The following is a 17064-nucleotide window of genomic DNA, read 5'->3' as shown; positions in this document are numbered from 1 at the left end:
CATACTGTTGCTGTGTGTGCTTTCTCATTCATAACCACACCTGCCCTGAAAAATACTGATTAGAATGCCGAGCCATCATTTAATTATCTCTGTTAGCTAACGACATTCATTATCCTCATTGTAAGCGGGCAAGAACAATCTTTATCATTTCCCTAAACCCCAGAGAATCAGTCTGATTTGGCATCTCTTAATGGGACCTGCGTCAGCTCTGAATTGATGATATTCATGTATGGCTGACAGTCACTCTTTTAAAATACACAGTTATTATTCACACACATTATAAATGCTAAATGTCAGCTGTGTATCTATCTATCTATCTATCTATCTATCTATCTATCTATCTATCTATCTATCTATCTATCTATCTATCTATCTATCTATCTATCTATCTATCTATCTCAAACAGTGGAGCAAAAATATTGTCAGTGAAAGCCCCCCCCCCTCTCTCTCACACACACTCACACACACACACACACACACACACATACACGCACACACGCATGCAGACGCGCGCGCATGGCCAAGCTTGGCTGCGTCAAAGAGTGGTACTTCTTTGACTGGGCTTCTTGCACACAGCCGTGCTGCTCCTAGCGTCGGCACCTTGCAAGCACAGCATTCACCTTCCAACCTCTGCGCCTCTCCTCCGCGTTTCTTGCTCGGTCGCAGATATTTTGCAGGACGAAGAGGGACCTCTGACTGTCCACCTTTCACGATTACGCCAATCTGAGGACTTTCCCTCATTGACAGATTGGCGCTTTTTCGCTTTTGCTACCCACAGAAGAATATATATGCTCCAGAGAGAATCTGCGACTGGTCGTTTTGCAGAGCCAGAGAGGGCTGCCGTGCGTCCCGGTGATGAGGTTGGTGGCGCACAGCCGACGAAGCGTTAAAGGAATCCCGCTGTATCCAAAGAAACCGCCCCAGTAAGGGACAAGAACGGGTGGAGCAGCTACAGGACTGGTGTCGGTTGGGACGCTATCATTTCAACTGGGATGCATCTCTTCAGTGCCATGTTCCTACTTGTGATGTTAGCTGTCATGCCTAGTGAGGTAAGGACTCCGGCACAATCGCTTTCACGCAATGAATAAGCATTGTTTAAAAGTTCTTAAAGCAGCTCTAAAAGCCTGTTTTCAGAAACAGATCATTTCCAAACAACCAACGCCTTCATAGGATGTATGTCACAGTTAAAACGGATGGAAATTGGTACATTAAGTCAGTGAGAAGACTGAATGCATATTGCATCATTAAATAGAAAAAATGCTATCGCGTTGTTCTCCTGCAGAATGTAACGAACTGAAAAGAAGGGGACAGAAAAAGAAGAGAGTTCTCGCAAGATAGGGCAATAATATTTTTAGTTGACGCAAATCCACTTTAACTCAGATTATTTCAGATTTCATTCCGGGAATCAAACTCTCACACAAACTACGATGAATGGAATGAACGCAGGTTACATTGTATGAAAAAACAAAAGCTGTGGGGAAGAAATTGATATTAACTTAACCTTTTTTTAATTGACACTACATATATTTCGGGACTCTGATATCCTTGATTCCTTGGAGGTTTACATCCCTGACAGAAAGGTCCAAGAGCTCCCTGAGAAACTGATCCCGATGAAAATAACGAGCAATGAAAGAACGACAAGGACAGTTTGTTCATAGCTTCCGTGTGTGATTCGTGGCTGTGAATACAAACCATGCCTAATGAGCAGTGTTCCGCGCCAACAAATGGTTGGAGATCCTGGAAATGTGTGACGCGCGCGCGCGTGTGTGTGTGTGTATATGTGTGTGTGGCTGTGTGTGGCTGTGAGTGTGTGTTGTGGTGTAGTGCATGACACTCGAGGTAAGCCGTGTCCCTTTGGTTAAAATGATGAGCTCTGATGTGACAGTTGTAAATTGAAGTGAAGGACGGTAAATTATTCGACCCAGAAAAGCTTTCAGTCAAAGCAAGAGAATTTGAACTTCGAGGGTTCAGCTGGTCAGTAGCAGACAGTACTGGGAATGAACAAGAAATATGGAGACAGCTTGGAAAGTGTCGAGTGTGTTGATAAAGACGATACAATTCGGCTGCTGTTTGGGGTTGTATCCAGTAGCCTGTGATCTGTGTGGTTGGACAGCATCTTATGGCACCTTTAGATCCATGCGGAATAAGATTCAGGACCATAGACAGCGCCCTCGGGTGAAAACAGTCTGAGTCAATTTAGCACCGGAGACAGCGCCTAACGCATGTTGGGGCTGAGTGTCAGCGTTAGGGGAAGGCCACCAGACAGACCACAGGGCCTCACAATCACAACACTTTAAATACAATCTGTAAGACGCCACAAAATGGATCCACATGAACAGACAAAACTGTATTCGAGTGAGAAAGCTACTATCACTGTAATCATGTATTTCATTTAGTCAGCCATAAATAGAGCTGTCTACTGCGTGTTGTATTCAAAGATGTGGCCCAGTTCTCCAAACATATAAGACTCAGGAACAGCTTGTGAAGTATTAACACTACGGCTATTCTATCCAGCATGAGTTAATGTTTCTATGCTGTGTCTACAGAGCAGCGAGGGTGGTGTATGGTTGACCTTTAACAGGAGTAGAAGCTACAGTATGTTTTCATCCAACAGGAGAGTCGCTCATGATCAACAGGCAGTTCTTTACACCTGCGTGTTGGAGGTCAGAGAATAACATGTATAGCACAGATGGTGTTAGAGGAAAATCGACAGGGGTTTATTTTTGAGTGCTTTAAAACAAGACGCAAGTCTAGCGAGGACTCACATGCAACAGTCACGTTGCACAACAACATGACACCATGAAGAGGCGCTGTGCCTTTAAAAAAAACAACAACATTTATTTCTGCTAAATTTGAACCATCTACTGATTACAACTAAAAGTAAGTCAACTTTTAAAGTCAATACAGCACTTCAGTTGTGCACTACACAACTCATATATCTGAAGCTGACACAGTGTTCTAGAGGATATGAAAATAAATAGATGTCAAGGTTTCACACTTGCAAAATATGAAAATGTAGCTGATGACATTTTATCATAGCTCAGCGCCTTCTTCAGTGGGTTCATGCTGTAATTGCCCTTGGGGGACAATTTGTTGTAAGTGTTTACATTAAAAATTTAAATGTCTGAAAGAAAATATGACACCACCCGACTCTCAAAGACTGCACAGCAAACATAAAGAATTGATGAATTCTCACGCCTCGACTGCAATGAGGCTAACATTTCCTGTGAGCGTAGTTATGATAGCACATATTTCAGTCACAGTCTCAGCTCAGGCCTGAATGAAATATTTAGAGGGCTTTAATGAGACAGATGCACTTGTTCTCGCCGCATGTGTTTGTTAAGTACCCATAAAGCCCAAGGGTCCCCAGTGTCAGGGGTACAAATGGACACCTGCTTGACCTTGGCACAGATGTCTTGTTATGGTGCAGACATCAAGTCAAGCATGACTGAACACTGACACCAAGCACACGTGCCTCCGTGTGGGAGTTTCTGCACTAGGTCTTCATTTTCACCTGAGCAGGGTTATAAGTGAAATTTCTAAGTTACAAAAAAACCCAAAAGAAACTGTGGGACTTTTTTGTTGTTGTTGTTGTGACTACTGAAAAGTACAGTCTATTAACACTGTCTAGACATATGCAGTACAATTCTAACAGCCAATAGTTACAGCTACTCATCTTCTCTCCAGATGTACCGGTAACTGTTACATTTGGGATAAAACACCTTCAATAATGTTTGAACCTCGTTTAGTGTATTTTCCCCCCCAAAAAAAGAGAATGTTCTCTTAAATTGGTGGAAGTCCAGAAATGTAAGAAATGATCCGTTTAGCAGACTCGAGATATGTGTGAAAGTCAGCTTCCTCAGATGGAAAATGATAAATGGACTTGTAAAGTGCTTTTCTAATCTTCTGACTATTCAAAGTGCTTTCACACCGCAGGTCACACTGACCCATTCACACACTGATTGTAGAGGCTGCTATGTAAAGTGACCATCATAAGTACCTCATTCCATTTGCACACCGCTTATGAAGCAGAGGGGAGAACTCGGGGTTAACATGTGGACACTCTTGTGGCTGCAGAAGCTGGAGATTGAACCCCCAACCTTCTGGTTTAGAGACAACTGACTCGACCAACTGAGCCACACCCGTCTGCATTGTTTGAAAGGCCAGGATCCCTCACAAAGATCACACTAGAACACTTCCATGGTGTTGTAGTTGAAGCCCATCTATGATACAATATCTGCTGCATACTCATGTGGTCACATGTGCACACCATAAATTAACACTGAGGTTCTTCTGTAGTTGTTTGTTTGCTTCGGATGATATTTTGGCAGAGAGGCAGAAATACTGAAATATAACTGGACATGTCTTGGAAATAGAAGACGCTTAAATATCTGAATGCAGACATGAACTCATGTTGTAAATAACACCTATGTTTACTGCAGTATGGATAGAGCAGGATGAATTGGTAATCAAAGTTAAATCACAGTTACCAAATGTCATTTTAAATCCCAAAAAGAAATTTTAGAATTTATCTGACAGTTAAAAGAATGAAGACAATACTGACAATGGTTGTGTTTAAAAAATCACATCAACGCTACCTCCAAGATGGTTTAACAAAGACTCTTCCTTTTAAGGAAAATGAAATCTTTTATCGTCTCTTCTGAAATGATGACTCTCTTTTATAATGTTTTTTATTCAGTCTGTTTTTAATTTTTGCATTGCTGCATGGTTTGGAAGCCTGAATTTGAGCAACCAGAACAGACTTGTAAAAACAAGTAGCAGGATTTTAGGGAGGTTTCAGGTTGGGCTCTTGACCGTGTACAACCGGCTGGTCCTGAGGAAAGCTAAGAATACACTTGTGATCTCTGATCACCCACTTCCCAGTCAGCTTGACTTTTTACCCTCAGGTTGTCATTTTAGAGCTCCAAGGTCTCATTCATACCTCCTGCAATCAACTTGTCAAACAACAATTAGCCACTTGTTGCTCTTTTTGCTCCTGAATTGCACCTTTGCACACCTCCACTTTGCACTTTAAGGATCTTGATTGATCCTTTTATGCTGTTTTATATCTTGTGGCCCTGCCTGATTTTTATTTTTTGTTTCTACGGTGATGTTGTCCATGTGTTTTTCCTCTTCTGTGTGCTCCCACTGCAATTTCCCCTTGTGGGACAATAAAGAATTTGAATCTGACAAAAAAGAATCAAATCTGATCTGATACATTTTTGTTGTAAGTTTTTGTTGACATTATCCTAAGCTATTTGAATAATGTATACACTTTAAGAGTATATCTAGTTAATTAAAGGTAGCATACGTTAGAACAGACAGGTGATTGAGGCAGAGGTCAGTTACTGTTATTAGTAATACTCACAGATGATGAGTATTCTAAACACTTCTCTTGTACTGGTTTTCAGTATACTCTTTATTTATAGTGTGTGTTCAAAAATATCCTGAACTTTATTTAAGGAGACAAAAGCTTTCTCGTTCACTATTTTTCCTGAGTTGTCAAGAATAAATCGTCTTTTATGTGCTCCAAAGATTCACTTTCAGGTTTGGAGGTGCATGCTGTTTGTTTTGGTCTGGTGCAGGAGAGCACCAGGAGACTACAGGTATTGGTTTAAAGCTGTCTGGACTTCAGGACTTTGAACACCAGCCTGGCTGTGAGTGATGGGGAGTGGAATGAACACTTGCTTTGGTGTTTTTTCTGCTCAAACTGCGAGTGCAGTGAGGGGGAAAAACCTAATTGCTTGTCATTCACAAAGAGGGAGACAGAACCCTGTGTAAGCAGTTGGCGAGGTTTTTTCAGTAATTTGCTTGATCCTTTCTTTTACAAGAGATCGAGATAAACAAATCACTCAGAACAGACTAACGTTTAGGACCTTGTTAAGTCGTGTTTCCGCATTCTACAATAGTGTGATGATTGAACCCGACACTTACTCAGCCGGATTCGATTTACAGCTTAAAGGAAAGTACTGTAAAAGTAAGACCACTTGTAAATCACAGGACTGTTTAAAACATCATTTGGCACAACATTTACTTTATTTACATTGAGCCAATTATACAGTACTTCAGTGCTGTAATATAAGTGTCACTGAGCTGAGATGGTTTTATTGATCTGAGTGAGACTGTGCACAGAGCCTCTGCTGCTGTACCGAGCCGGCGTACAGCTTTATGTCAGTATTAGCAACGGATCTGACAGATAGTAATCACAAGAAGGATTCCACATTCAAAGAAACAGAGGGAAAGCGACGTAAAGCAGCTAGCCAACCTAACGCTGTCCGCAGTGAGTGACGTCCCTAAGTCAAGACATCAAGGACAGACTTAAACTCAATCAGTCTCACGCAGGACAAACAGCTCAGTCGGCTTATGTCCAATCAAGATGGCTTTAAACAGTCCTCAGACCTGGCAGTGACACTTTGGCCAAAAGAAAAAAAAATCACTTCTCCTGGTGCCAGTCCAACGAGAAAAGCAGCTTTATCTCAATAAAAGCCCTCCCAGACGTAAGTATAATCGGGCCAATTATGGTAAATTTCTGCCATTGTCTCTATGCCAAAAGCCTGTAAAACATCAATCTTCCAAAAAAAAAAAAAATGTTTAAGCTTTTCAAAAAGCCTGTAAAGATAAGTCAAAACAATTCTGTTACTCGGCTATTATCCTCTGTGAGCCTTCCTGTTAAAAGCTTTCACTGATATTGAGGAATGATTCTGTGCAGGTGGGTAAAAGTCAGAACGGAACAAAGATTAGAGGCTACGCTTTCAGATTTTCAGAGAGGAAGGACAGTGGGAGGCGTGGACTGGACAGAGTGTGCTCTGCCAAGCAGCAGGCTAACCTCCACCTCGAGAATTAAACAAATGAAAAGCTGCAGGAGCAGGGGCGTAAATCTGCAAGTGAGACACACTAAACTGGTGAAATCACCTTGCTATGCTACAATAGGATCTCATATACTGCTTAAAGAGTGCGGTAATACGCTCATGACGTTATTGTTTGAGCTTCATTTCCATATGAATATGATATGATACAACTCTGGGTGTGATTCTCATGTGTTTGCTGCTCTGTCAAATAAGATAACTCACATCACCTTACTTCCGCCTCGCCTGTCTGTCGCCAACAATCGTGTCTCGCCCTGGGAGAGTCCACCTCCACGCACTCCCCATTAATATACAAAGGTGCTGCTTCACAATCAGCCACAGATAATGAGGTTGCATTATGTCTCGCTGCTGCTTGAAGACACTGAATAGCATGTGCTTGTGCAATGACTGATTGGGCGAGAGCTGGGATCAGGGCTGGATAATGATACCACATTGTGTGACTCAGAAACTTAGCACTGTAAAGAGATTTGTTTCATAAAAGCGACGCTGCTTAAGGAAGGGGGCTGGAGCTCGGAGAGCTGTTGAGCCTTTGTGCCGTCCGCTGTTCACTCTCATCCTAATGTTTGATGTGCTTTCATGAAGCCGGCTGCTTCATCATCAGAGGCTTGTGTTTGGGTGTCTTTGTAGGGGAAAAATAATGTGCACACATAGAGGCATTTTAAGAAACAAACCTGCGTTATAGTCCTTTAAATGGTTCAATCTTTGGGTAAGGTAATTAAACTTTTACAATGTGTAGCGTTTGACCAAGGCAATGCTGCAAGGTTTTCTCGCATGTTTAGCGTGTGCCCATTTGTAAAGAAGAGTGGTTGTTATGTGTTTTTTAACGGGCGGGGAGGTGGGTGCGTGGTTTGGTTTTGATAAAGCTGTACCTGTTTCTGGGTCACTTTTCTAAATGTGGTTCTAAATGACTCACACAGGGGTGATATCAGTGTGTGATGATGGTGCTGAGCTTTTTTTTTTTTTTTTCACGGAGTGGTCCAGGGTAAAATGGGTGACTGATTTTACTACTGCAGTGCCTTCGTATGAAGCGCGGATGCAGGCAGCGATCTGCGTGGTAATTGGTTAACAGATGGAACGCCGGGTAGAGAAAGCGTGTGAGGTCAGCAGCCTGACTGTCACAGACTGGTGTCCCTGTCACGGTCCCCCCCCCCCCATCCTGAGGAAGAGATGGGTGGGTGTGTCAGCATGCTTTTATACCTTTTCTAGCTGGAATACTGTTAAGACAAGACAAACCCAAAACTGCAATCTGGATTAATTAGTCATTAAAAAGAAAACTAACCCTGAACATTATCATCAAAATATCATTGTACTCTCCTTTAATGGAACTCGGATTTTTCATAACAGGGCTTCATATTTTTTTAGACCAAATGTTCCAATGCATCTCGTTCCCCACTGACACTCTGAAAAGAAAATAGATCCTCCACATCACATTTGTTCTTTTCATTCTTATGCTCTGAAGTAATCCAGTTTGTGGGTCTGTTAAACATCTGTTTGAAGGGGACTTGAAATCTTTCATCCTGTGTATTTGAGTATTTTCCACAGTGTTTTTTTATTTTTTTTTGTCTCAGAGGACAGCTGACATGTTTTTCAAACCCGAATCGTCAAAGTCAACTATGAAAGTCCGGTAACCTTGGTATTTAGTCCATTTTTCAAAGACCACTTATTCATTCAGAGCCACAGACGGACCACTACTTCTGCTCGGGGGCTGTGTGGGCTCGAAATGACCTCTGTTACTGTTTTCTGTCTCGTTGTAAACCCAGCGGCCGGCTGGCCTAAAATGAACATTAGCCTTCCCATGTTGTGAGCTGGCTGACTCCAGGGCAGCTCATAACCGTCATTAGAAAGGTCTCTGAGGTCTTTTGGGAGTGAGCACTGAATACAGATCTTTCTCGTTTAAATAGACATGGTTAACCTGGCAGCTAACCAGCAGCCAGCTGTACACACAGGGACTGATTCCTTTTTTTTCTTTTTTTTTTTAGACATGCTGGAGGATAGAAGCAGATTTAAATATGTCCTTTTAGCCTGTACTGTCCCTTATCAATCATATTACTCTCCTCTAGCAGATGTCTTATAAACCTATTTATGCACTAAATATTTTCTTAAAAATAATGTGTGCACATTGATCTACAGGATTGTATTTGTATTCTTGCTGTCAACAGTGAGAGGAAGGATCAGCTTGACTGGTGGGATGAATATCATCCCTATATCACATTCTCTCCCCCACTTTCTCTCTTTGCCTCAGTGTGAGTGTGCTGGAGGGTGCAGGACTCCCAGAGGTTTATGTCTGTGACTCTAAGCAAGAGTGACATTTCTCTGACAACACCCCGAACAGAGACCAGGATGCACGCGCACACGCAGTCTCTCTTTCGCGCACACATTGTTTTTTTGTGTGTGTCCCTCTCTGCCTCCCCTTTTGCTCTCTAGTTCACAAACATGTCAGCCGTGGGATCCACGACAGACGAAACGCTTTGAATCGACACCAATGAAAACATGGCTGAGACTGTCGAGCTTGTCGAGGGTTAACGTTGGAGTGACAGCTGCCACACAGGCGTTCTTGATCATGTGGTCCATGCTGGACGCACTGCCACCAGTAAGAACGCTAACAAGACACGTAACCTTAGTAACTGCCACCATGGGACTCACCCAATCACTTTTTTTTGCATCCATCTGCTTTTTTTTTTTTTGCTTTGCAGTAGGCACCTTCTGACCAGTTTTCTGCACGACCTTGCTTTCCCCTGCTCGATGAATCTTTTATGAGCCTGGCAATGTGGGTTTCTGTGTAGAAGATTGGAATATAAATATGGCTGTTGCGCCTAGAGCTCCTCTTCCTGCTCTGATACAAAAGCTTTCATAAGACTGAGCAGATTGGGCAAGCTGCTACTTGAACAGTGCTCTTCACATCTCTTTCGCTTTTATCGGAAGACACACATCCAGTATCAGAGAGAGTTATGCGTTCTCAAACACTGCACATAGATTCTGCCCCCACCCACTGCCTGATCACATGGCTGGACAACATACCACTCTCCTGGGGAATCTTTTTTCCCTCTCTCACAAAGGTTTGGTTTTATGTCCGATTCTTAGTGGAGGATTTTCATGCAGAGCATAGCTTACTCTTCGAAATCCTGCGTTAATTGCAAACTGCTCACATTCGTGTTACAGAGCTGGAAGCAATTGACTTTGAGGGAGGCGTGATCAAAAAGTGACAGAGTAAACTCAGACTGCTCTACTCTGCTTTCTCCCTCACAACCTCCTCCTCCTTTATTTCTTTTTCTCTACTCCGTCTCCTTCTGCTCCCATTTCACATGATCCTCGCTAACGTTATACGAGATAAACCCCTCTTCTCACCGCCATGTGCGAACGTGGCGGCATCGCCTCCCATTTTAAAAGCTAACTCAATTGCAGAGCTTTCATTTTGGGGGAATGAAGGATGAGAGCTATGCGGCGCAGCAGAGGCGGGTGGCAAGAGGAACCATTTAATCGATGTGTTTTCCACGTGGCACTGTCACTGCCACTCAGTAGGGCCATTGATGAGGGGGGGCTCTCTATCTGACTGCGCCAAGGCTTAAAGGCTCCAGTCAGGGAGGCGTGGGAGCCCAGCAGCCACCAGACACTGCTGCATATCAAGCAGGCTGGCAGAGCTGCTCCCTGCAGCCCCACGGTGAGCAGGGTAGAGAGGTCCTTTGATAGAGACACTACATGTAGCAGAGGAGAGATAACAAGATGCTCAGTGGAAGGAACAGCAGCTTACATTACATTATGCCGCCTGATTCTAAACCCCTGGGATTTTTTTTCCAAGTCTAAGAAAAAAAATCACACACAGACATAGTATGTGTCAACACAACATTGAAACAAGTTTGGAATCACAACTAAAGACCATCATATGTTCATCTGCTGCTAATTGGGAACTCTCAGTGCATCATATGAAAGAGAAAGTTAAATGGAATATATGTAGTATTGATGACATTCTCTGAAAGAAATGCGATCTGGCTTTGATGGATTACACAAAATTGTAGGGAAATGATGAAATGCGCTGACTTTGGAATTAATTTTTCATAGATCAGAAGGCTCAAATTCGGATGAGCATATTAGTAAAAAAAAAAAAGAAAAAAAAAAGAGCTTTTCTTCAAGCCAGCCAATTCCATGCAGCAGGGCCATAATTTCATCACCCAATGTAACCTTTTGATTGTTCGCTGATGAAAAAGATTTTTTTTTTTTTTGAAACAACAGATTTCTTAGTCTAAGCAATTTCATTTTCTTTTTTTCTATTTTTTTTTTTAAATAACCCTAAGCCTCAAAGACAGCTAGCAGAAAAACAATGTCATTATTGTGTGCTTTGAAAAATCCTCCTTTTGACCCTCTGGTTCTTAGGTACTGTTCTTGGCTGGTTATGCATTGATGCATGTAAAGGCTGAAAAAAAATATGGTGCCGCATGACGCTTAGAATATAGCTATACAAGTGCCTTACAAAGTAGAAGGACACTCAAGAGTGTTTCCCTAAACTTAGGCAAATAGTCCAGTTCTTATATCTGTAGGTATAACCACTACAAATGTACAGTAAGTGTGGATATATTTCTATGGAATTATATATTCTTGCTTGTTTGTGAGAAAGAGCTGGATGTACTCAAATGTTCCCATGCTACACTAAGTTTCATCAAATCAGATCAGTCGGTTTTATTTTCTGGAATCCGTCTGAAAGAGAGACAAAAAGCACCAAACACATAATCTCACTAGAAGTGCTACACCTGAACTATGTTTTCATTTAAACAGAGACACACACTGTAGACAGATGCTGTTAAGTGACGATGCTGCTGTGATCAGGGTTGGCTGGGCAGTGTCGGAGTACAAAGTGAGCCGATGTGGATGTTGAATTAGTGCCCAGTGGAGTAGAGAGGGGCAACATGGCTGAAAACTGAGTAAGGAGGAGTGAGAGAGAGGACGAGGCAACGCGGAGGCCCGGGAAATAAGAAACATAAAAATATGACAGACTGAGAGAGCGTCTCCTGACTGTGCCTGGAGGGAGATTTTTCTCTCCCTTCCGAACCAAAAGACGAAGAAACATTTGAGGCCCATTGCTCTGTCACTCGGATTTTTCTTCCCCTCAACTGGCACTGACACTCCTCCTTGCAGATTGTCTTTAATTAGCTCCATGTTGCTTAATCAATACGACCACGACCATGACAAGACAAAGGCATGTGCATCCTGTCGCTTTGGCAAGAGAAGGCAGCAGGAAGAAAGGACGGAGCGATGACAGACAAGATGAGAGAAGAAAATGATGTAGTGTGGCATTTGTTTGGGAGATATAGGGGGGTGGGGGTGGGTGGGCTAACGTCATGCTCTGATAAAAACCTGCTCTCATGATGATTAGAGTCTGCCCATGTTTGACTAAGACTCACTTTTCGAGCTCGTGGATGTGTCGCGAGACGAGAAAAAGAAGCGGCTTGAAGGCGGCTCAGCTGTTTACATCAGACGATGTTATGGGATCTAATGCAGTGATCCTGGTTATCTTTTTAGAAGCTGAGCTGAGTGCTTTAGCCACACTAATGGTGATGTGATGAATAGGTATTCAGGAGAGGTCCCTCTCTTTAAGCCCTAATGCCTCAGGCTGTTGGCCCTCTCATGCCCAGCTCTCGTCTCTTACTCCTCTCAGTGAGACGAATAGCATGCAGGGAGCTGCGGCAGAGATCTTCAGAGAAGAGCACTCCTCTCTCGTCAGGCACATTTTTCTACTTGGTGTGTTCTGGATGGATATCTACTACTGACATGCTTAAATCCTTGTTGGTCTTGTAAAATCCGCACCGAACAAGACGCTTACATGTTCACAGTCAGACTGGGATTGCTACCTGTGAATAATGTTAGATGTGGTAAACAAGTGTGTGGGTTTAATCAGTGGATCCAGTGAAGGGCCACTAAATGGAGACCATCATTAAGGATATGATAAAATCAGATTACCATGAATGCAAGAGTAGCACAGAGCTCTCCTTTGCTTCCTCTCAAAAGAATAGAGCATTAAGCTGTTTTATAAAGCTAGACCTTTGCATGTGTGCCAGTAAAACTTTAAATCACTGATTTCATCTGTGGAGAGTCAAAAATGTCCCCAGAATGTGTTTCCCTCTGAAAGTCATTATTAATGGGTATTTATGCCATTTTTTATTCCAGTGCTTAGAGGTTGGATCTCATTTGAATCCATTTCTGTCCATTTTACCCGAAGCAATCAGAGAATAGTCAACAATGATATGTCCCAGGGGGGACAAGCAGTAGAGCCCCAGACTGCCATGTCTTAAAGACAGCGTCAAAAATATTTATGTCAACGATTAGCAAAGGAAGCACCTCCTTCAGGGAGAAATCATCTTCTCCCAACCCCTTTACTTGCTGCATGGAATATTAATGAAAGGGGTGGCCTTTCTGATATCATATCTCCCAGGCTGCACTCACAAATATCATCATTAAGCTCCATAGATCTGTGCCGCGCTCAGATTGAAGAGCGTGCCGCGGCAGCTTCCTGCTTCACTGCAGAACAGACACGCATGCACGACTGCAACTTTTTATAGTGCTACATAAACAGAATCTGATTCATTGCCAGGCATGTTACACATGTAAGGTGTTCACTTTAGTGTTCTGATGCATAACATAAGAAGATCAAAATAGAAAGCGAGAAAGCTCTACAGCAACTGTCAAGAACATAAACATTGAAAAAATGATGGTATGAAGCAATATAACAGTAAATGTGTGTACTGCATCTTTTTCAAAAAAGATAAAGATGTCTTTATAATCTGCAAATTAAGTCACATATTTAAATAATGTCTAATATCTTGTCACTTTCTGTGTTTAACATAATCATAACAAATCTTAATAAATCACTAAAAGGGGGGCGGCATCTTATCTGTACAGTTTCTACATACAGAGGAACGGATCTTCAGCAGGGGAAATGTACATTTGTATTCCGAGCTGTAATGGCCAATTAGGTATCAGCAGGCTTTGGTGTCTGTAGGAAGAACAGTCGGTGTGGACAGCACAGAACAGGCACAATATTGCCCTTTCTAATGACATACCGGCTGTAGTTGGCGGTGTTCTGATGAAGATCTATTTGTCTCCATAAACAGATATCTGCATTAAAGTGCAGCGAGAAATCCATTGAAGATCAACCAATTAAACTTGAGCCACAAATACGCTTGACTGTGTGTGTGCAAAAAACCCACGTCAGACTCCCTGACGCTTGAGCATTTACTTAGCACAAATCTGCATCCTGATGTTGTTAAAGGAATTCTGGTTGGCCGGTGAATTATAAGAAAATAGGTCTCTTTTCCAGGACTATATCGCTGAAGTGAGATAGCGAGAAGATGCTGTTGAACTTGAATTCTACTGTTGAACTGAGAGTCAACAGGTGAACAGGTGCTACTCTAGAATAATAACACAGATTTATTTTATATTTTTATCAAATGACATAGACAATATTAGTGGATAGTTGTTACAACACAATGTTCTTCATTTTATTTTTACAAAATATGAGTGGACTTCCTTTTCTTGGACACAGGCCCTGCGTCTGGTAATGCACTCTCATTCATTACACCCTACACTACTTACCTAGAGAGTTCTATGGAGGACTATATAGTGAGCTCGTTGGCACAGTAAAAAAAAAAATCACCATCAGACACAACTCACATGCCAATGATATCATAATACTGTCGCGCCCGGTAACGCTCCTTTCATCCGTCTGCAATTTTCTTGATGGTATATATTGTTTGGTTAGAGACAATCAGTGGTAGACTGTTTTTCACTCTAGTGCTCTATAAAGAGTCCACTTTCTTTACTTATATTTTAAACAGCACAACAATGGAGACTTCCCATTATAGTTGGCAGTATAGTGAGGGCAGTATAGTGAGACCATGTTGCCAAGTCAGCTTATAATAATCGACCTTTGGGATTCTTTTTTTTCTGCAAAGTTTCCCAAAGATATAGTTATGTGTGTTTCTTGAGTGAGTTACTTATCTTGGGCTCGCCTTGTTCCCTGTATGAACCTCCTCTGTTTGTCTTCCCTTCCTTCCCCCTTACAGCCCCACACACACACAAGCATGCAGGTGACAGACAGTGAGTGGCAAAAAAATTGCAGTGTAACCCCATTATTAGCAGTCTATGGGTGTTACCATTTACTAAGATGAAAGATGCAACTGTCAAAGTGTATTCTTGTCCCGGGGCTTGTCTGAAATGTTGCCTGTGTAATTTGTATTAGAAGTCTGTAAAGCATTTTGGCCTATCTCTTAGAAATATGGAGGTAAGATCTCTCTCTCTCTCTCTTTTTTTTTCTTTTTGGGGGGGGGGGGTGTCTATAGTCCTGGTTGCGTCTTTCTCTTGTGAGATCTGTTAACAGTGGAGAACTACGATGTTTCTCCAGACAGTCTATTGCAGTGTACCTGATGGATTTCCTCTGTTGCTGCACGCTTCAGCCTGCTGATCCAATGTAACCCCCCTGTGGTGAAGCAGCAGGCTCTATGGCCACTCTTTACCATCAGGGCCCACCTCCGCTCCTCCCTCCCATCAACACCTTCCCACTCAGAACACTTCTCATCTCACACTCGGCTAACTCCACAGCATATTACCCCTTTATGATATGCAACGCACAGCCCTCTCATTTCTGCTCTGTGTACTCATTTTCTCCAGTTTGCTGATATTTTACTGTCTCATTGTTTGTTTAATCACTGAACGGATCAGCGGCGCCTCACTTTTGACAATGCAGAAGATTATATGACTGGCAATCATTGGTGGGGATGTTAGAGGGAAGGTACAAGGAACTCAAGTTAAAACAAGGCTGCTTATTAATGCTAACAACACTTTGTGCTCTTTCCAGCAGCATGGCAAACCCCCATTAAAGCTCACAGTGACAAGCTAATTTGCTTTTCTACAAATTTCCTCTAACCCTTTTGCCCAGAACTCCATGTGGCTGTAAATGTAATATCGAGTTAGAGGCTGTTTTGGGATTTCTCTCCAATGACGCTGAGCCTGTGTTATACTAATAATGTGTCCCTAATTAAATGTTACAGCTTCTCTGAGCATTAATGACCTGAAGACAGAGAGTACAAATGGACACTGCAGTGTGAGCTCAGACAAAGAAGCTGGACACAAGACTGCAGGCGGCTTCTCTCCCTTCATTACTTGGATGCATTTATAGCTGATGGTCATTGTTTGCTCTTGACCATGTTGAGAACAGCGCATTGAGATTGTTTCTTTTTCTTTTTTTCTTCTCACGATTGGCTGCTGCAAACTCTCAGTCAACCTGACTGTAATTGGCAGGCTCGCACCAATCCTCTCTGGTCCTGTTAGTTTCGCTCTTGCAAACGTGGCAGAAAACAGACAAGATGTAAATTCATCACCTTGGGGAGTTTCAAATGCATCAACCTGCCTTTTCTCTCTCTTTTTTTTTTTCATCTCCCTTTCTCTCTACCGTCTTCTAAACATCACAGCTTTTATAGCCTTTAAGTCTATCTCCTTTGTTATTCTTTGGCTTATTTTCCTCCTGTGTAACCTACCTCTGTGATTAGCAAATCAAACTGATATTTTCACTCTGTGGCTGGCTGATGCTGGTAAACAATGACTCAGACAGAGGCCAAATGTATAGTGGTTGTCACTACAATCTTGTAACAAGGTAAAAAGGGCAAAGCATCTGGGATCAGCTCAGAGTTATTCTGCACAAACAGATGAATTCATCTTCAGTGAATCAAAGTGCTCTGCCAGCAGAGTAATCAAACAATAAAATAGGTCTGAACAGGAGCTGTTCAGACGCAGATCTTAAAATGCTCACATCAACTGTGGCAACGCTTCATATTGAGGTCTAAAAAAGACTTATATAAGGACGCAAAAATAGATGTGTTTATTAGTTTGCTACGATATACGCTAGCTAGCCAACTCCTAGCTGAAGACAAGTTACCATCTGGATGAAAAAGTCAATTATTCTGGCTGATAGGGACTAGGCCAGTGCCTCAAGTTCACTGAAGGGCGTATTGAATGGGGGGGCATTCTCAATTAGCAGTCTTTCTTTGAGCCCCAGATACCTTTCTGCCAGACTGAAGACTCCCAATTTGCTGTCAGTAATTACTCCATTTACAGGAATTGCTTTGCCTCCACACACAGAGAATGTTTGATTAGCATGGTGGGAGAAAAGGTCAGTGACTTTCTGCTGTTGGATCCAAGGAAGGCTCCGCTTTGT

At 42.4% G+C, this 17064-nt stretch overlaps 1 protein-coding gene across 1 annotated transcript in view; it reads left to right on the top strand.

The window, feature by feature from the left end:
* The first annotated feature begins 560 nt into the window (after window positions 1-560).
* The window catches only part of olfm2a (olfactomedin 2a), a 48319-nt gene continuing 31815 nt past the window's right edge, over window positions 561-17064 (top strand). Inside the window, exon 1 of the mRNA XM_079365821.1 lies at window positions 561-1049. Coding sequence (XP_079221947.1) covers window positions 993-1049 — 57 coding nt within the window. The 5' untranslated portion in view covers window positions 561-992. The remainder of the gene's footprint in view (window positions 1050-17064) is intronic.

Source organism: Symphodus melops (genome assembly GCF_947650265.1).
Source record: "Symphodus melops genome assembly, chromosome: 17".
Classification (NCBI taxonomy): Eukaryota; Metazoa; Chordata; class Actinopteri; order Labriformes; family Labridae; genus Symphodus; species Symphodus melops.
Note: the sequence above shows the minus strand (reverse complement) of the source record. Positions and strands in the feature narration are given on the sequence as shown.